Source organism: Bufo gargarizans, chromosome 2 (assembly GCF_014858855.1).
Source record: "Bufo gargarizans isolate SCDJY-AF-19 chromosome 2, ASM1485885v1, whole genome shotgun sequence".
Lineage (NCBI taxonomy): Eukaryota > Metazoa > Chordata > Amphibia > Anura > Bufonidae > Bufo > Bufo gargarizans.
This window is the reverse complement of record NC_058081.1, coordinates 582,003,358-582,024,038: the sequence shown is the minus strand read 5'-3', so window position 1 is coordinate 582,024,038 and position 20,681 is coordinate 582,003,358. Positions and strand designations below refer to the sequence as shown.

At 44.6% G+C, this 20,681-nt stretch overlaps 2 protein-coding genes across 2 annotated transcripts in view; one reads left to right on the top strand and one right to left on the bottom strand.

Moving 5' to 3' along the window:
- Positions 1 to 582, top strand: part of LOC122928690 (tyrosine-protein phosphatase non-receptor type 11-like) — a 136,249-nt gene extending 135,667 nt beyond the window's left edge. The window contains exon 16 of the mRNA XM_044281801.1: positions 216 to 582. The gene's annotated coding sequence lies outside the window, so the exon portion shown is untranslated. The remainder of the gene's footprint in view (positions 1 to 215) is intronic.
- Positions 583 to 6,438: 5,856 nt separating this feature from the next.
- RNF223 (ring finger protein 223) lies at positions 6,439 to 20,162 on the bottom strand. The gene is made up of 2 exons (XM_044278231.1): positions 20,035 to 20,162; positions 6,439 to 11,681 (listed from the first exon to the last, which is right to left on the bottom strand). The coding sequence occupies exon 2, from the start codon at positions 11,671 to 11,673 to the stop codon at positions 11,017 to 11,019; it is 657 nt and encodes a 218-aa protein (XP_044134166.1). The 5' UTR covers positions 11,674 to 11,681; positions 20,035 to 20,162; the 3' UTR covers positions 6,439 to 11,016.
- Between the last annotated feature and the right edge of the window lie 519 nt (positions 20,163 to 20,681).

Below are 20,681 nucleotides of genomic sequence, written 5' to 3'. Positions count from 1 at the left end.
TATGTAGTTTGCATGTCTGCCTACACCAAGGATGCCCAACCTGTGGCCCTCCAGCTGTTGCAAAACTACAACTCCCAGCATTCCTGGACAGCCTACTACTATCAGCCTGCTGCAGAGCATGGTGGGAGTTGTAGTTTTATAACATCTGGGTGGCTGCAGGTTGAGCATCCCTGGCCTAGACCAGCTAATTGTATGATGTTTGACCTCTATTGCAGGACAGAACCTTTTGGCTCCATTTCCCTGGCCATGGCTGTCTGGAGTTGCCCCAGTTCTGCAGCTTACCCCTGCCTAGCCCCCGCGCCGGCTCCAGACGAAGGTACACAAGTGTAAGAGAGACGTGAGCAAGATGCACTTGTGAAGGGAGAGAACATCCACCGTAACTTATTATGACAGAACAATTTTTTATTTTTTTTTCCTCAGTGTTTTGGCGAAGTATTTATTGAAGTGCCTATGAGAAGCCACTGAGTTTTAGATATTTTTATTTGTCTATTGTTTTACTCTGTTTTGTAAAAATGTGTAATAAAAATGTCAGTCCTAAAAACAAAATTCCAGATGGTCTGCTGCTGCCAGAGCAAGCGCAAGAGTGCGCGATTGTTCCTGTTTTCTATTTTTTTTATTTTTTTTTTAACTGGAACTGCCGGATAATCCAGAATGTTGCAAGACAGACACAAGACAAATTGGATCTAACAAACTGGTAAAGGTTCTCTTTTTTTTTTTTTTTTTTTTTTTTTCTGTCTGATAACCTGCAATGTTAAAGGGAATGTGTCATCAGAAAATGACCTATTGTTTAGATCACATTTTTGTGTTAAACATATTGGAGGGATTTATCAAACTGATGTAAAGTAGAATTGGTTTAGTTGCTCATTGTCGGGGTTGTAGATAATTGAAGAATTTGTCTTCGCTTGTGTAGGTGCCGACTCCCTTATCCACTAGGGAATATGCCCACAGTTGCAGAGTTTCAAGGCTAGACGATAAAGGTTCAAGCAGGGCTTGCTCAGGTTGCAGTTTATTACGGTGATGCGCACAGGGTGACAGCCAGCGGAGACATGTAATAGGGCCCTTAAGTGGTTGCTTACTAAATAGTGATAAAATATATAAAAACATAAATTAAAGATCACATAAGTATGTAAAGAAACAGTTAGGGCCCTATTACACGGGCAGATAGAGCAGGTGGTTGTTGAGAGGGAAGCGTTGCCGCCTGTCAATTGCTTGCTCACTATAGGAGGAGAACACTGCTATTACATGCAGTGATCTCTTCCTCAATATAGGGACGAGTGATCGCTAATTCCATCGCACGTCCCTATATGGTCTCATTGTTTGCAGGAAGCAGAGCGCCTATTACATGGCGACGGCCGGCAAACCAGGATTTTTTAACATGTTAAAAGATTCCAATTACCCGATGAACGAGCTCGGCAGGAAGATTCACTGGGGGACATCAGGACCTGGTTTCACCTGCAGCTTTTCTGGTAGGACAACCCTATATCCCTCCAGCCCTGGGACCATCTCTTAGAGCTATGTCTGACGCCCACCCGCCACCAGTCACCACCCGCTACATGTGCGCAAAATGCGAGCTCAGGTTTCCTTGAGCCAGTCAGACTCCTTGTGTACTGCTTGCCAGGCGCCCAGACAACCCCTAGCCATCCCTCCCGAGCAGCCGGACTTCCCCCTGACCGCGTGGAACCGGAGTGGGCCCACGCCCTGTCCCGGGCAATAGAAGACCTATCGAAAGTTTCCCAATCCACCCTTTCTCTCATGGGTCGATTGGTTGACCAGTCCTCACCTGCGCATCCCACACCTTCCTCGAGCGACTAACCTAGGGGCTGACCTTATCACAAGTAGCCCAGGACACTTTCCCTCCTCTGACGCCTCGGTGTCTCCACCTCCCCCGAGGCCACGCTCGGACATGTCCTCCCTCCCAGGCGAGATATTGTCCGAAGGGGAGGTACTTGATTCAGACTCTGATCTGAATCAAGTAGCCTGGTCGTGACTGTTTGTGACACCTTTCAGGTTCAGGACGACTATCCTTTATCTAGCCGCCAGGGAGTTTCGTTTCTCCGATAGAAACAAATCCCTAAGGCCTTTCCCTTGCATGACGATTTTTCAGTCGTCATTGCCAAGGCATAGGACCATTCAGATTCTTGTTTCAGCGCTTCTAAGTGCCTTGTTCTGTTACACCCCTTTCCGCCTGACTTGGTCGCAAAATGGTCGTTCGAAGTGGACCTGCCCGTCGCGCTTCTCACTAAGTATACCGCTATCCCAGTGGCTGATGGCACGTCCCTTCAGGACTTCATGGATTGCCGCCTAGAGTCTTTAACTAAGTCCACCTTCGCGGCAACTGACTCCGCGCTTCATCCCACTTTTGCCTCAGCGTGGGTGCCTAAGGCGGTCTCTGAATGGGCCCTTCGCCTGCAGCAGGATATCGTGGCTGATCTTCCCCCGGTGGACCTCCAGTGTTTGGCCCTGCAGATTTCTCAGACGGGGAAGTACCTCTGCGAGGCCTCTTTGAACGCAGGCTCTCTTGTTGCCCGCTCATCTGCTCTCACAGTCGCTTTACGGCATGAGGTGTGGCTTAAAGTTTGGGCTGCAGACTCCTCGTCAAAGCGCTCCCTTACGGGGCTTCCCTTTTTGGGTTCTCGTCTGTTCGGTACTTGGTTGGTCGAGATCATCTCTGAGGCCACAGGCGGTAAAAGTACCCACCTCCCACAGGGCAAGGCCAAGTGTCTGGTTCGCTCCAGGCCTTCAAGCTCCCATTTGCACTCCTTTCGCTGCTTCTCTGACACACACCCGTCGGAAGGGGCGCCATCCAGGGTTTCCAATCAAGAGCAGAAGAGAAAACCGTACATTAAACCCCAACCAGACTGGCGCCCCAGCCAATAGGCAATCTTCAGCTTGAAGGGACGGCCTGCGCTCTCGGGTTGGGGGGCGGCTCCTCCTTTTTCAGGAAGTTTGGTGGTCCCACATTTCCAACGAATGGGTACTCGAGATAGTAACCTCGGGTTACAAGATCGAGTTGGCCTCCACCCCGCATTACAGTCCCTTCTCGCCCGGGGAGTGATCTCCCCGATTCGCTTGCAGAGCAGTTCACAGCTTTTTATTCAAACCTGTTTGTTATCCCCAAGAAAGAGGGATCCGTTCGCCCGGTTCTAGACCTCAAGTTGCTGAACCGGTTTGTCAAGATCCACCACTTCAGGATGTAGTGTCTCTGTTCCGTGGTTGCCTCTCTGGAATGGGGCGAGTTCCGTTCCTTGGAGGACATTCAGGACGCATACCTTCACATTCCCATTGCACCCGCGGACCAGCGGTTTTTTTTGTGTTTTTTTTTTCGCTTTGCGGTTGAGTCTCGCCACTATCAGTTTGTGGTTCTACCCTTGGACCTTTCAACAGCACCCCGGGTGTTTACGAAGGTGCTCGCTCCTCTCCTCACCATTCTCTGTTCCAGGGGCATCGCCCTGATTCCCTATCTGGACGACATTCTCGTCAAGGTTGCGACTTTTGGTCAGAACGAGGACCGTTTACTCATCACCCTGGACACCCTGGCACGTTTCAGCTGGCTGGTGAACTTCCAGAAGTCAGCACTGAATCCCAGCAGGCTGATTACTTTCCTCACCCTCTACAGCGGGCGATTTTATCTTTGGGCAAGACACAGAGTTCCTTGGACCATACCATCGCACTTCCTCCGCAGGTGCAGTCGGAACTCAGGTGGTTGCTCTCGACTCCAAGCTTGGTCTTCGGCAAATCCTTTCTCTCGGTCTCATGGTCGGTCATCATCACCGATCCCAGCATCCGCTGATGAGGTGGAATCTTCCCACCTCGGACAGTCCAAGGCAAATGATCTCTGTTGGAATCCAGACTGCCCATCAACATCCTGGAACTTCAGGCCATTCATTTGTCCCTGCTTCATTGGACTCCCCTTCCGAGGGGACTTCCGGTCCGGATCCAGTCGGACAATGCCACAGCGGTGGCGTACATTAACCACCAGGGGGGGACCCGCAGTTGGGTGGTGATGGCGGAGTCGGCCAAATTTCTAAAGTGGGCAGAGGAACATGTATTAGCGCTATCAGCAGTCTACATTCCAGGAGTGGAGAATTGGACGGCGGACTTCCTCAGCCGGAAGACTGTGGACCCGGGGCGAGTGGTCTCTGCACCCAGAGGTGTTCGACTCAATCTGTCTCCGTTGGGGCCGTCCAGACGTGGATCTGATGGCATCCAGGATCGACCACAAGCTTCCCAACTTCAACTCTTGGACAAGAGATCCCCGGGCTTGCACAGTAGACGCACTGGTGGCCCCATGGGACTGCTTTTCCCTCCTGTACGCCTTTCCCTCCCCCTCTCCTACCCTGGCTCCTTCGCTTCGATTCTCATCACCCCAGATTGGCCGCATGAGACTGGTACACTGATCTCATCCTTCTTCTAGGAGACTCTCTGTGGCCGCTTCCGCTCAGGGACCCGTCTTCCACCAGCATTTATAATTGCTACGTTTCACCGCTATTCTGAAGTTTCTCCAATGGAGTCATGGGGCTGGATTTTGTCTTAGTTCCCTAAAGGGGCAGGTGTTGGCGCTTGCAATCTTTTTCCAGTGAGATTTGAACCTTGTGCTTGGTTATCTCCAATCCGCTCCCTTACAGCCTCATGACACTGTTTCTCTCTGCATTTTTTCCCGGAAAGTGGCCTTTCTGGTGGCGGTCACCTCCATCAGGCGCATGTCGGAATTGGCGGCGCTCTCCTGTAGGGAGCCATTTCTTGTTCTGCACCAAGATAAGGCGGTGCTTCGTCCTGTGCCTTCCTTTCTTTTTAATGTAGTCTCCGCCTTCCATGTCAACGAGGACATTCTTCTTCCCTCATTTTGCCCCTCGCTTTTGCTTCCTAAGGAACGGGCCCTCCACCAGCTGGACAGCTCCATCGACCAGGGCGTTGAGCGCTTCTTGGGTTCGTTTCCACCAGGCTTCCGCTTTGCAGTTGTGTAAGGTGGCAATCTGGTCTTCCTTGCACACGTTTACGGAGTTCTACCAGAAGCATTTTGCGATGGCAGACGCAGCTCTGGGTCACAAGGTCTTGCGGGCTGCGGTATGTTAGACTCCCGCGACTGAGTCTTCCATGGGTGTGTGGTTTCTTCCCTCCCCGTGAACTGCTTTGGAACGTCCCACTGTCCTGTGTCCTCCAATGATACGAGCGAGAAAACTAGATTTTTAAAAAAATAAAAATAAAATTTGTGGACTCTCCTGTAAAATCTTTCTCGCTGAGTTCATTGGGGGGGACACAGCTCCTACCTGTTGTTTTTGTTTCTAATTTTGCCGCAGGTGATGGCAGTTGATTAACTGGTGGGGTCTTCAGTTTTGGGTTCGGTCCCACTGGTTATTGTTATTTCATTTCTGATTTCTTTTCCTCCTACTTTTTGTGCACAAACTGATATGCTTTCTCCAGACTGGAGGGGATATAGCCGGTGAGAGGAGCTAGCACTTTATAGCCTAGTGTCGCCTCCTAGCGGCAGCAGCTATACCCGCGGTCCTGTGTCCCCCAATGAACTCAGCGAGAGAGATTTTAAAGGTGAGTCCACAAAATTCTTGTTTCTTCTCATGATGTCTCCTATTTATTACATGTATAAATTGTTATACCTTTTGGTCCCCCTGAGATGCTTGTGATGTCCTGAAAGTTAACCACGTAGGGACATGGCCTGGTGGTTATCTGACACACAACAGTTGGACTTTGTATGTTACCAAGCTCACTACATTAAGCAAGTAATAATTAAAGGGTAAAAACCAATAAGAGTAATAAAAATAACAGTGTCATACGTTTTCCTTAACCCTTTAACTTCATACCTACTACACCTACTCCAATCTATCTTACAGCCTCCCAAACCTCTGCCTATGGTGCATTTGTGTTATAGCCACTTGTAGAGATCCAATGCAACAGCCTGGGCAGTCACCCCTCCAGCCTCTTTGGAGACGTGGGATCGAATCCCACCGCTGCCGCCATTTATTTTATTGTGAATTGAGAAAACTATGAGGATTACATATATATAGATATGTGTTGAATGTTTTGCGATTCTGTGGTCGCGGTCATGGCAAATGTGTGAGTCGTGCTGCAACCTCATTAATTTGTCTGGCTGCCCTGCTACACTGCGATACTTGGGAATGCAACAGGTGTCACGCCTACTGTGTAGCCAATCTTAGGGTACTTTCACACTAGCGTTTTTCTTTTCCGGCACTGAGTTCCGTCATAGTGGCTAAATACTGGAAAAGAACTGATCAGTTTTATCCCAGTGCATTCTGAATGGAGAGAAATCCGTTCAGGGTGCATCAGGATGTCTTCAGTCCAGTCGCTGAACGGCGTTTTGGACAGCGGAATGACCGCAGCATGCTGCGGTGTTATCGCCGTCCAGCCGTCCAAAATTCCGGATCAGTTGCCTGATCCAGCATTAATTTACATTGAAATGTTAGTGCCAGGTCTGGCAGTAAAAAATACTGCAATGCAGGATTCATCCTTCTGGTCTGCGCATGCGCAAAAATATATATAATGGATCAATTTCTCCGGATCTGTCTGCAAATGCTGTCCGTTTGTATGCAGATTGACGGAACTGCTTCCTGGATAACTCTGTAGCAAGTGTGAAAGTAGCCTTATTTCGGGGTGAATCAAACGTTCCTGAGAATTTGATAGTCAGAAGAGAGAACTGCTGTATGTAAATGCAGGTCTAATCTCCTCTTTATGGGATTGAGTAGTTGCTGCTGTGATGATTTGTCCCAATACACATTCATTGTTTCAGGGCAGAAGATCCCTGATTAACAAAGGACAGTTTGCCAAATGACACACCAGCACCTTTACACAGGGCAGTTATTGGGAATGACTGTTTCCACAAATGCTCATCCCCAATAATTTACCTAAAGATCGGTCCATGTTAAAGGACCTTTAATCGAATGAAGGAGAACAGGAGAACCCCAAAGATCCTCAGGATGTTATAGTGGGGGGTGATCAGTACTATCCAAGAGTATACATGAAAGGTCTGTAGCAACCATTATTCTGATTGAGCCCCTTTTTGGTGCTGGTTGAAGCAAATCTGTTATAAACTATGCTGCTGTATAGAAGGGTAGCATAGTGTGGGGGCAGGTCTATTTTAACCTCTCCACATCCGTAACCACCTGGGACAGGAGACCTTTTTTGCTTGTTTCCTCTCCATGATCCTTGTGTTATTTGCAGCCCCACGACAGACACCTGGCTGTCTCTATGGTATATACACTCTTGATTTGTATTTTAATATATAAAAACTCTCAAAACTATTATTTTGAACAAATATTTTATTAAACCATTTTCTTGGAAAAAATACAAAGTTGTAAACAAAATACTGAAAAGCTATGATCATGGCAGAATAATTCATAACTAAGGTGTATATAAAATGCTGAGTCTATCAAAGTTTAACTATTTTTTATATCCTCTACTCCTTCCATCATACAGTATGTAGGTTATATTCAGCCACATGTTAAGGCCTCTTGTTTCTCACAATTTGCTCTCAAAAGTGAAAATTTCCACATTTTCTTGAGCCAGTGCATAAAAATACAGGTGCTATAAAAGTAATACATAGGAGGCCACTTAAAATGAGCCCAAGGTTTACTCCACTCAACTGTATAACAGCCAGGAAGTAATGGGGTGTTTCAATCCAGAGAGGATGTGTGTGGTTACTTTAGTCGCCCAGTATTCATGAATGCTTCAATTCTGTCAGTAAAGATAATTAATTAAACTTTTACTTGCCTAGTAGATGCTGTGTTACAAATTAATTGGGTTAATGTGGGCACTGTTGCACTGATTTTATTCTTTAATGCATTTGCTTCCCAAATGCAAAAGGAAGCAACTTTCTAAGGATACTGCCACATGTTCAGATTTCTGGATGTGGTTTTGGAAGCCAAAACCAGGAGTGACTTCAAAAGTGAGAAAACTGCATCCAGAGACCTGAATGTTTTTGCAGAACACTGAATGTTTTCCGTTACAAAAATTCCTATAATTTTGCTTCTGCAGAGTTTGTGCAAGTCCTTCACCTAGCTGTTGGTGCTACTGAAACTGATATGTCAGACAGAGCTCTGCTCCGATTTTCTGGTGATCTCTCCTTGTCCACCACTCCTCTTTTGCCTAGAGATGGCAGCAGGAAGGGGGGAGGTCAGCTCAGATTGTAAACTGGGAAGAAAGTACACACAAAGCAGTTTGCAGGCTGAAAATCATATAGGACTGTGTACAAGTGTAGAGAAAAAGCAGAGCTCTCATGGCAAACTGTGAAGGGGTTGGGGAATTACACACTTCTCAGCATAATTGTTTGTTGGCACATGTGAAATGAGATATATCTTGAGCAGTAGAAATAGAAATCAGTGCAGAATTGAAGCGTGGTGATACATGAGAGCTAGTGAAGAAAGCAGCATCCTGGACGCATGGACCTGACATCCAGCATGTATTACTGGGACGGATGTGTCCACATGAAGAATCTGAATCTAGAAGCAGGTTATAAATTGAATATCAGGAGGTCTAATTGTGAATGAAGGAAAGAAGATTACAAACGTGAAATAGTGTAATCTTTTAATTTAAGAAACCACTAACATATATAGCATACAAAAATCTTTAGTTCCCTAAGGCTGAAAATTGGACTGGGTGCAATACATGCCTTGGGGATGTGATCTCAAACCACCTTGTGGACATCTAAACAGACTTTTATGAGGTGTGAATGAATAATGACCTTAATGTGAGGTTCCTTTTCTGCTCCTTATTGTCCAGTTATTATCCACTGTGAGAGATCCATCTCATTTAGAGATGATGTGTTTTTGTTCCTTTGCCCTATCTTGCCATTGTCAAGTGGATACATTTTCATAGATGGATTCTAGAGATGGAGCCTGAAGGCTTAAGGACCCTTTATACTGCTTGATGGGGCACACGATTGTTGGGAAGGAAGCATTCCTTCCTGACAATCGTCTGCTTGTCAGTGGAGGAGACCACTGATTTACATGCAGCAATATCCTCCACAGAAGGGGGAGGAGTGAAGGTTAATGCCATCGCTCGTCCCCATGCAGAATCATTGTACGATCTGCTGCGGGCAAACGATCCTATACAAGCGTTTTGCTCGTTCATCAGATAATCAGCAGCACCTTTACATCTGCAAATTATCACTAATGAGCGTTCGTACTAATCTGCCTGAACATCGGGCAGTGTAAAGGGGCCTTTAGTGATCAGTCATCCTGTTGACAAGCTAGTAAGAACTCATTTAAAGGGGTTGAGTTGCAGCAATCTGCTGTAATTCACTGTGGATTCCTGCAGCGCCACCACCGGGTAACTGAAGCATTACATGGTACCCATTGATATTTATGGGCTGTTTATGTAACAGACATACATTTCCCTCCTCCAGAAATGATTTCTGCTCCAGCTGTTTGATGAACTCCCTGAACGTGGGACTCCCACTCATAACTCCAGTCTCCGAATGCCCTAACAGGGTATTAAAAAATGTTTTTCTGCACCAGACTACTTCTTTAAAGCACAGATTTAGACAGACCATACATAACTTTCTTTATGCTTGGGGTTATGCTTGAAATAGCCGGTTCTTGCTTTGCCCTCACACATTTTAGCCTGTTAGAGCTGTGACCTCTAGTTTAAAACCACATATCCCTTATGTCGATTTCTTAATGTGCTCAATAGCCGTAAATGCTTGTTTACAGGTCCATTATTTCTGATTCAGGATCGCACTGGAACCTGCCATTTTAGAAGCATAAAAATCCAATTCCCCTCTTTAATGATTTCCTTCTACTCAACCCGTTAAATGGTTATTTGTAGCAAATAAAAACAGACACGTCCCCCTCCTGCTCTTATACCAACTTCAGGCCGGGAATCTTTATTTCCTAAATATATGTCCTAATCCAAATTCCATCATTGACATCTGGGAAATTTAGTTTCATGGCATTAGTGTGGATACTGATGGTAGAAAATTGCAAAGGCTAAGTAGGATTACTGAATGTTTATAAAAGGTTGTTGGCATGTAGAATAACTGTAATCTTTAATAGTCCCGGCCAACAGATTTATTGTACATTTTACAATAGGTAGGAAAAATAATCTACTTCTCAATAGCCCAAGTCTTGGCAAGCATTTGGTAGTCTATCATGGCGATTGTACTCCTACCCTGTTCATTTTATTACTTATTGTGCTTAAACATACACCAGTGGTAGGTAGCCAATGTCTCCAGCTTGAGTTGGCCCTAAGTAAACTTACTGACTGCTTATTTTTTTCCCTCTGATGGTGGTTATCATCTGCATCAGCCAAATATCAAAGGGTTGACCATCCTCCAGAGCAGGCCAAAACCTGGGCCTTCTTAGATGAATCCTGCACATGTAACAGCTGTATCTTCTCTGAGATTATAGCAACATGTCACTGTGTATTTCTTGTGGAAGTATGGATATATCGGTGTAGGACAAGGAAGGCATGGCTGTGTACATCTGCCAGGACATGACCACCTCCATCAAAAACTTTGATAAGCAGCGTTCAGTGGCTAATATTTTCTGATTATAAAGTTTGTGAATTTTGCTCATTGAGCTCCAAGATTTGATCTGTCCATTGATAGAGAACAAGTAAATATAGTTTTTATAAATAATTTGCTTTTATACATTGTAGAAACTGTTACACGGAAACAATGGATTTGGTCAAAAACCTGCCATTTCATCTCTAAACACTGATAAACCACCCTTTGCATGTGGCACAGATGGGGCCTTGTGCCAGTGCATTGCCTTCAAGTAATACTGCATTTTCTGACTGGTATTCGACAGTCCAACCCAATGTTCTTGACACAGGCATGTGTACTAACAGCACATATTCGCATCTAGCGACTATGACCATGTCGACTGCCTCCTTGCCCCCCCCCCAAGTAGATCACAAGTAGATCATGGAGTCTTCAGCTTGTTCTTAACCTAGTTGAATAAAGACATGAACAAGTTGCATTTGAAGACACACATCACAGTGATTATTGTTCACACCCATATCAGTCTTTACATGAGTGTAGTCCTCTTAGTGTCCTGCCCACAAGCTTTGTGTTACGAGTACAGAAGAGAAAGGCATCTTGGTGGGTGTGGATGCAGAGGTACAACGTAGGTTTCCGGTTTTCAAGATGCACTGAACTGGCCATAGAAGGATGCAGAACAATACAACCACCATAAAGGCAATTAGTAAGAGTCTTTTCCAGTCACTGCACCCACAACAAATTCTATATAGTCCGCTCCGTGGGGTTGGCGCTGGTGGCTCCTCTTTTTTAGTCAACCCAATGTCAACGCAAACGCACGTGTTTGATTGGTTGGTATTGGACTGTGGCTCCTGTTTATAACATAATTTTGTCCCCTCAATCCAAACAGTCTCTTCGTGCTGTAAATGAGGAGGTAGGTTAGACAGCATTTCCTTGCTTGTTTGTAGTCCTGGGACACCCTGCTGTGGGATTTCTGTAGGTTGCCTGCAGAAGGGGCACATGATCTTGTCATGTTGGTTTTCTGGTGGTAGTGAGGCCACTAATCTAGCTACACACTCCAGACAGAAGGTGTGTGAACAATGCAGAACTTTTGGTGTCTTGAAAATGTTGTCATAGCTGGTGAAACAAATGGAGCACTCTGGTCGATTCTCTACGTTTTCCTCTTGCTCCATCTGTGTATGCCAGACTTCCGGAACTGAATCCATGGATAGACCTGTAAATACAAAGAGGACCATGTAAAAGATGGGCATTTTCACACTTCTTTAAGTTAAATATGTTTTGTGATTTATAACTTTATGATGATTTCAGTAAAGCCCCCCCATTTATTCAGTATCGTCGTAGGCCCCGTATGTCTTTATATCAAAATGGGTCAATTTATCCTAATACGATTTTGCTGTTTAGTCATAAATTTTTTCCTTCGGCAAAGTGAGGTCTATAAAAGGATATTTCAGACAGCAGACTTCCAAGACTCGAGGCATTGCAGTCCTTAAAGGGATGGTCCGAGTTTGGCAAAAATGTGATACAATAATAAAGACCCAGTACTTGCCTATTTATCCCCCTACCATGCCAGTGTTACTGCTCCCTTCTTTCCCAGTTGATCTCTGTTTTCCATATATCCATGTGAACACAACGGCAAATATCACTGGCCTAGGCAGTCACATGACCTATACCCCTGAGGACATTGATTGGCTGCATCACTCACATTAGTTAAGTGAACAGAGCGGCTGGGACGGACCGGAGCGGCAGCAATGGAATGGCATGGGTAAGTAATGGGTGTGTTTTGGGTTTTTTTCAGATCACATCATTTTCTCTGGGCAATTTTTTGACCCCTAATATTTCTGCCAAAGATGGCTAAATTTGTAGCCTGTGATATAACCGATATATGCCGGATATATTTGTGATGAAATATTCCCATCAACTTCCATCAATGGACAAGGGTCAATGTTGTCTACATCAGTGAGGTGAACACCTGGATGTATATCAATGCTTGCACATGAATCTGCACTTTCTCAAGTCTTTTCAGCATTGTTCACAGATTTATTAGCAGCTTGATACCCGCCAAGACTACTACAACCATTGCTCGCTTGCTGCTGTCCTATCAGTCCACAAGCAACTGAACTGAGAAAAAAATGATAAAGCAAATGATGTGCAGAATGACGTATAAACCATTTTGCCTCTTAGCAACTTAGTGCACCCGTTTCCCACGTGTTCTCCAATCAGCTGTATCCTAGCGCAGGAAAACCTGCCAGCACTCTTCTTAAGGTGACCCCACACATTAGACTAATGCCAGCCAAATCTTTGTAGTTTAGTGGAACCCCCTGATTCTCTAAGGTGTATTAGATATTTGGGCCATGTTTGTTCGATGGGGCAAAATAATGATCGAGAATGTTGTTGAATTTCAACATGCCCAATCCTTTTATCAATGGAGATAATCCACCTCCAGAGTGGTCTGGTAGCAGCTTTACTCCCCAGAACACATGCATACTTGGACAAATTGGAAGGAACACCCGTCAGCCGAGTGAGCAGTGGTCAACTACAGCTATCGGATGTGTATGGTCGGCTTTATAACCGAGCTAAAGGAGAATTAAAGAGGTCAAATAATTGCTCCTGCTGTTCACCTGACAAACAAATACCAGGTTAATTTGCAGTAAATGAAGGATAATCCAAAACATATTCCATACCAAAAGTGCCACCTGTAGCAACAGGTTCGATTCCAATTCAAGCACAGCAGCTCGACAACCCCTTTAATTGCAGCCACCGTACCCACCCATGTCCAAAGGGGAGCCTACCGGTCTCTGGGGCCGCTTCTGTCATGGCTGTAGATATGATATCCTCCTGGAGCCGATATCCGCAGTCATTCAGCAGCTCCTTACTGATAAGTCTTCCTCCTAAATCAGCCTTCTTAGAGTTATAAATGGGGATCACTTCCTCCCACTGATTTTTGGAAAATTTCTAACGTGATGTAGTTTTATTTAGACCTGCCCCACGTACACATCCAAAGTCCAAAGATAGAAGCTCTAGAGTGCACTGTCATGAGTGATATCACATCCAGGTATTTTCCCAGATACCATTTTCCTTGGATTGGGAAACCTCCCCTTATTTTGTAATGGCTATTGTATGAGGAAGTGTAATATACTATAATTATTCGCATAGTGTTTTTTTTTTTAGTTTTTAGTTTTTTTGCGTAGTTTAAAGGGGAACTCGACTGTTGCTGAACCTGGTGTTAAAGTTTTAATAACCCCCATATCTCACACGGTCAGAGATTACTATATGTAATGCATGACAGATTAATGTGCTCCGTTTTCTCACACCACCATACAGCTACTGATATAGTATATAGTTTACTTTATACTATATTATTAGTTTATTACATTTATTAGGTTGTGTTATCCCCTCTGACAACCTCAGTATTTATATTCCCCTTTTATACGAGCTGTAAAATAGACCACGAGGCTTCAGGGCGTTCAGAGTGTTTGTCACTTTTGATCCGTGCTTTTATTTTAGCTGGTGGATACGGGTTACCAGGATGAAAGGTAGACAAACTACTTTCCAGTTTATATCGCACTGCACCTCCATAGGAGAACAGCCAGGGAAGGGGGAAGGTTGTGTGCTGTCTATTCTAGATTATAGGGGAGATTTAGCAAACTGGTGTAAAGGAAAACTGGCTTAGTTTCCCATAGCAACCAATCAGATTCCATCTTTCATTTTCCAGAGGAGCTCTAAAAAATGAAAGGTGGAATCTGATTGGTTGCTATGGGCAATTAAGCCAGTTGTCTTTTACACCACTCTTTATAAATCTCCCCCTATGTCTATTGCTTCAGTTCCACGCTACCTGCAGTACTACCTGTATTTTTGAGGGGGGGACAAGGATGTGATCCAGCATCAGGAGTAGGGCGGCTTACTCTTTTTAGGTCCCTGACTATAAAGCCAGTGATTCACAGATGTGTTTTTTTTTATTTTTTATATCTATTACTATGAAAGGTAACCGGTAGATGTAGTACAGCAGAGCTGGTTTTGCCACTTTCGCGTATACAAACGGCAGATACACTGCAGGTTTTCCACCTAGCACTTTCGGGCAGACTGACAAAAGTGGGCGCTCTGATGGGCAACTGGAGAGTATGGGGCCCTAGGCTATGTCACCTGCTGCTTATACGAATAGGCCAACCCTGATTCCTATCAGCTGTACATTAAATCCAGGACGTCAGTGGTTCCTGGAATTCCCATCGCCAACATTACTGTGCAATATATGCTGGAAAGTAATAGTCTTTACCTATGATGGCCCCTTCACTGTCAGGGGAATATTACTGCTCCTGTCAATACTGGGAAACCATAAATATATACAGAAAAATGCTAAATGTCAGCCTGGCCTCTAGGCACATTGCAGTGGTTTCTAAAACTGGCAGAACTTGAACATGACTGTGTGCTGAGTCTTCAGCAGATGACAATGTAAACATAGTAATGCGGTGATTTTCTTACATAAGCATTAATTGGATTCCTGGGTGACAACATGTGGGTGAGTCTCCCTGTCTCAGCGCCCTCATGTGATCGCAGGCCATGGCTGCACATTTATGTCTCTCAACACAACCTCATCACAAGCAGCGGGGGGAGAGGAGCATGCTGGAGGTCCAGACAGTGACCTCCTCATCAGCTGACAAAGGGGCATTCATGTACCTGGGGTGAACAGGCCTCGTTTCTCATTTTTGCTATGAACTAAGCTCTGAGGGTCACACATAGTGGCACCCACTTTTCATGGCCTCAGCTGACTCAAAATATCTGTAGGAAAGGATCTTGGAGCAGAAGTGTAACTATAGGTGGTGACACCCCAGTCCTTGAACCTAGGGGATCTCTAAAGGTCCTTCTGCCACATAAGAGCTCATTACTAAAATTACTCTTCACCTGACCACCCCATTCATTTTTGCAATGCCACAGTCTTGCCAGCAGAGGGCGTTTATGTCTTAGGCGCTGAGCCTCTAGCTTTCCTCAAAATGTTCATGATCTAAGACTTCCCTAAGTGATATTTGCTGGTTTCTCTAACACATTTCGCCTTTATAGTCCCGATAAGGAATAAAACATTACAGTTCTTTTCCACAAACTCCAGGATCCCAACAGTGGATAACACGCTGGTCATTTCATGTTCTCGGCACGGCACATGTATTTATGTGCGCTGAAAAATCAAGGCAGAATGTTTTCAGGCCGCGTTTTAAGTTACTGTCACATCACTTGTCATTTTTGATCCTCCCGTCAATATAATTAATGGCACGTTTTGCTTGTTATGTGAATTTTCTAATGAATGCATATATTATCGGAGCTGGGTGTGATCATTGATTAGATGGCATTTCATAAACATACTTGAGTAAAGCGAAAGATGATTTATTGGGTGAGGCCGCTGATGCTCTATTCCACACTCTAATCTAGGGGTGTAGCTAGGGGGCTGGCGAAACCTGACCCGTATGTTGGATGCCAATGAGGCACAAATGAGTCACTCTGCTTTGGCCTGAGCATTTAGATATGGGGCTAGGACACAAAGTTGAGTCTTTGCCCATGGAGACGGAAAGCTTAACTATACCTCTGGTCTGGTCTTGGGCGGATAAACAGGTTCTGGGAAATGGAGGCTCTTGTATGTGCACAGTAGGTACAAGCATTTGAAGGAATAAATTAGAATTGGTAACCATTAAATTGATTGTTTTTGCTTTCGCAAGAAAACATCATAAACCAGCTGAGTGCTGAACGTTCTGCAGTAGATACTGGTGGATTTCTCGTCTAAACTGGTTCTAAAGTATTCATTGCACTTTCAATAGCTGATTGGGGCTGATAGGATGTGTACGTTTCCTATTAACGTGATTAAAGAGTTAACCCTACGAGTCAAATGGTTCAAGACGGACTTGTGGCACGTAAGCCAGTATCGGTTAGTTGGTCACAGTTCAGCCTGAAAACTAATAGAAGATGTTGTCAGCACACGTATAACTACAGTCTTGGAAAGACAAAGGGGTGATGACCAAACGGTGCCTAGATAAGTCCTAGGGTCCTTTTTTCTTTTAGCAGTTGATGGGTTTTACAGGGTATAGATCACCCACCGATGACCTCTTCTGACAACAGAGGATGGTTAATATTGAGCCTTAAGTTTAAGATGAAGATCTGATGTTGAAGGCTAGGACCACTTACCGTACCTACCACATCTGAAAGACTAGTTGTTAAGCATTTCATAAATGAAGTGGTCGGTCATCTCAAAGCTGGATTTGCACTGTATGGTCAGCCAAGAAAAAGTACACACGGCTTGGCAGTAGTAACACCATGCCCACCCTCATTTAGCCTTCATTAGTAAGCAGATTTTTGTAAGAAGAAATGTAATATTAGTGACCTCATCCATGTTCAGAAGCACTGCAAACTAAAAACTAGATTGCGTTGCTAATGATGTTCTGCAAACTTTTTAATAATAAGTTATAATAGAATGATTGCTCTAGGTATAACCGGGGCAATCCTTATTTTACGATCTGGGGATAACACCCCCACTACCTCATGTCTATCCCTTTTCCATAGTTTAGTGCAGTGATTATAGAAATTATACATCCTGATACTACGTGACCATGTCAGCCTGGCTCTGCTCATGCTCTGAAAAGTCATTGTCTCGGCACAGTCTGTGTCAGACATTCACAATCCACATTCACGGAGTCACACCTTACAAGATTTCAGATCCCACTGAGGGATCCTTATGTTTGTATGACACAATAGTGTGTTCTAATATGTGGCCAGGAGTAAGCTGCTTGGCCATCTAGCTGATGGGCTCCAAGGTTATGTTTGATACAACAGAGGACTTTACAATACAGTATTGATATCTCTGTAGCTTCCATAGATGCAAGTCACACCAGTAGTAGGGAGAACCATGGAAGGAATAGCATGGTGCTGACTACCTCTCCATCCCCCCCCCCCCCCCCCGCCCCCCTAAACAATGTCTTGAAATTCCAAAACTGGAGCTCTATTCTACTGGTGGTGGCTGTGTGTGGTCTACAGGGGTAACTGCATTGCAAAGTCCCACTCAGCTTTTTTTCCACAGGCTGCACAGTCAGTTCATTATAAGTAATAGCCCACCATGTGTTGGAGCAGGCAAAGTGATGAGGCACAAGTACAGATATTCAAAAACATGGATGGCACATGTTACCTGTGCTGAGAAGGAATAGATCAATGCATATCATGTGGATGTGTGATGTATGTTCCCTCTCTTTCTTTTTTTTATTTTTTTATTTATTTTTTGGGGAATTTGCTTTCACCACCCCTCCCATTTGGCCAAAGTTATTTTTTTTTAATTTTATTTAGCAGGTGACTTCACAAGGGTTAAAACCTACTTTGTCTCAGTTTAGTTTGACACCACATAGAAGGGTGAGCTTTTGACATCTGTATACATGGTGTGGTTCTGCGTGGGTGCTATTGTGGCTGTGCTGCTGTGCCTGTGGGTTGGTGGAGCCCAGTGCCAAGAAGGCTTACTCTGACAGGACGGGTGCTGTTGGACTGCTGAGTCACACCGCTAGGTGGCGCAGTGCAGTGGCGTCGGTGGTCGCCACATGGTGCTGTACCAAATTAGAGTAGGTACCTACTGGAACAAGTGGACCTGTATGCAAATGCCTTGTGCACAGTATAGCGCTGTATACTATTAATTAAGCTGAGAAGCTATGTACGGTAATTTGTGCAGAGAATAAATAGATCAATGCATAGAATGTGGGCGAACGATCCAGGTAGTTTTTTGGAACTACTTCTTTCTAGCTTCAGACACCACCAATTGATGATATATCCTGGAGATCTGTCATAAGAAAACCCCTTTATATAACGGAGCAGTAGGTGTGAACCAGCGTCAATCTCCTCACTGGGATACTGTAGTACATTCCCATGACTTATCCCAGGTCTGCGGTCAGAAGTATAACGTAAAGCTCCCGAGCCCCAATGTAAAGTCTGCCACAGAACTCCTTACCTACCATGTGTACTAGTAAAGGTTTCATCTTGTGTGGGTTTTGAACCTCCCCAGGCACCAGGGACCATGTACATTTGCATTAGCTACACCTTCACTCTGTCTATGGATGACTGCGTTATCCCATCCATGATCTCCAAGTTGGGTGTGGTCCTTGAGATCCGTGCCAAAGCAAGTATATTCGAAAGCAGAAGCACTGATACTTTAGTTATTGCTACATATGCAGATGTACCAGAGCTGAACTGGTGTTTTAGTATTACGCCGGTGCACCACGATAACGCTATTTAGAAATATGTTACTATATCAAAACAGTATGAGGACTGAGACCTTCAGTGCTGATTAGTTGTCATGTCTGGTTCTGTTTGTACGTGCACCCTCTGATTTGTAAAGTGCTACGGAATAAGATGGCGCACAACTTCATGGTGAGCTCACAAGCCGATTTACAAAGCTGTCCATCTAACCGCATAAGACACATTCCTAGAGAGCCATAACCGGGCAGATGTGATGCACGGTATATTTATATACAGGACCACACCTTACAGAAAACTTCACTCACATCCCGAAAAGAAAAACATACTTCACACTGCACTGTGTAAAACCGGATCAGTGGGATATCTCCACAGGGCAAGAGGCGGGTGCTGCCGAATACAAAGCAAACTCCACAAATATCAGCTTGGAAAATGCACAGATGAGTAATGTACGCTAGTAGAGGAATGACTAAGAGACGCATAGATCTGCATCTTATTCACTGTACACAGTCATCTGTGCGCCCCATCATTCCTGGTGTATGAACCAGGCAAGCAATCATGACATCATAGCACAGGCACCAGGGACAGATTCCATCAAGAAATCCTCCTCCGGAGCCAAAACCAGAAGAACTTTTCCCAACTTAAAGAATAACTAAGGAATTGCATGAATAGCAATTCCCTAATACATTTTGTGGGCTGGCTGCAGTCCATTGGCATATCCCAGACTACAGGTTAATAATGGGACTGTCTTTAAGGACCAGTTGTGAAGAAAACACTTGGTATTGCTATTTAACCAATTTTATATGTTAGATACTCCAGCCATGGTGCTTCACTGTGGGACTCTGCTATTCCAGCCTCTTTAATGTATACATACTGCTTTGCTTATTGTTGAAAAAGTCAGAATGTGCCTCAACAATTTCATATTATGAGACTGAAAAATACAAAATTAAAATAAAATTTCAATGGGTAAGAAACGATAAAATAATAAATGATTAATGCAAAAGTGAATTACATGACAGAATTTGTCTAATATCAATCTGTCTATATAAATCAATCTACCATCCTAGAATATGTATGTACTATATATATATATATATATATATACCGCAAATAGCCGGAGGACCATGCTAAATAAAGGGAATGTACAACTGTATATAAAGAGACACAAGTTATTTCAAATTCCATGGACATATAGATGTAGCAGAGCTGGACCTGTCATGCACCTGTGTGGGGTGCTTGTGCATCCAAGTAGCTCTCTACATGAAGATAACTCATTACATGTCTCTGCAGATCTTCATAATAGGATAATTTGTGCCCAGTGACCAATTCAGCTTTGTTACTTCTCTAAGTTTCTAACTTACCAGAAGTTTTCTCCAGGTCCTGAAGAGCTTTATATCCCTGCAGTGGCTAGCTGCACGGCCAGGCTGGAGGTACTGTGCTGTGGTTCCCCAGTGTACACTCCCTCCCAGTTATGCTGTCAGGTTGTATTGTACTACACTGGTGACTCCTCTACAGTCAGGTGCTTATGTAGCTTCATAGAGCAAGGTGAGTCAGGGAGGGTGTTACAGGATGGATTAAGCTGGACGTATTGGATGGGGCTGCTGTTTGTGTTCTTCTGTATGTTAATCAGCTTCAAGGTAGTCTTCAATGCTCAGCATGAAGGCGGTTGCTTTTCACAGTCAGAGGTGTTAGGAAGACATATTTCCACCTCTATGGTTTTCTTCTTGTTTAAGGTGCTCACTTTCTTATTTTTTTACAGTTCCCAATTAATGATGGTAATGAGTTACTGCTCTGCTTAGTCTTATCCTGGCTCCTAGACTTGCGCTGTCCCTCCACGCAGGCTGTGGCATACTAACTGCGTAGAGCAACCCAAATCCTCCCCAGCCAAGGGCTTGCAACCCTGGGGTACTAAAATCACTTTTCCCTGTGGGAAGGTGCCTGGGCAATAAAGTTCTTAGGCTACTTTCACACTAGCGGCACGGACCTCCGGTAGGCTCTTCCGTCGTGT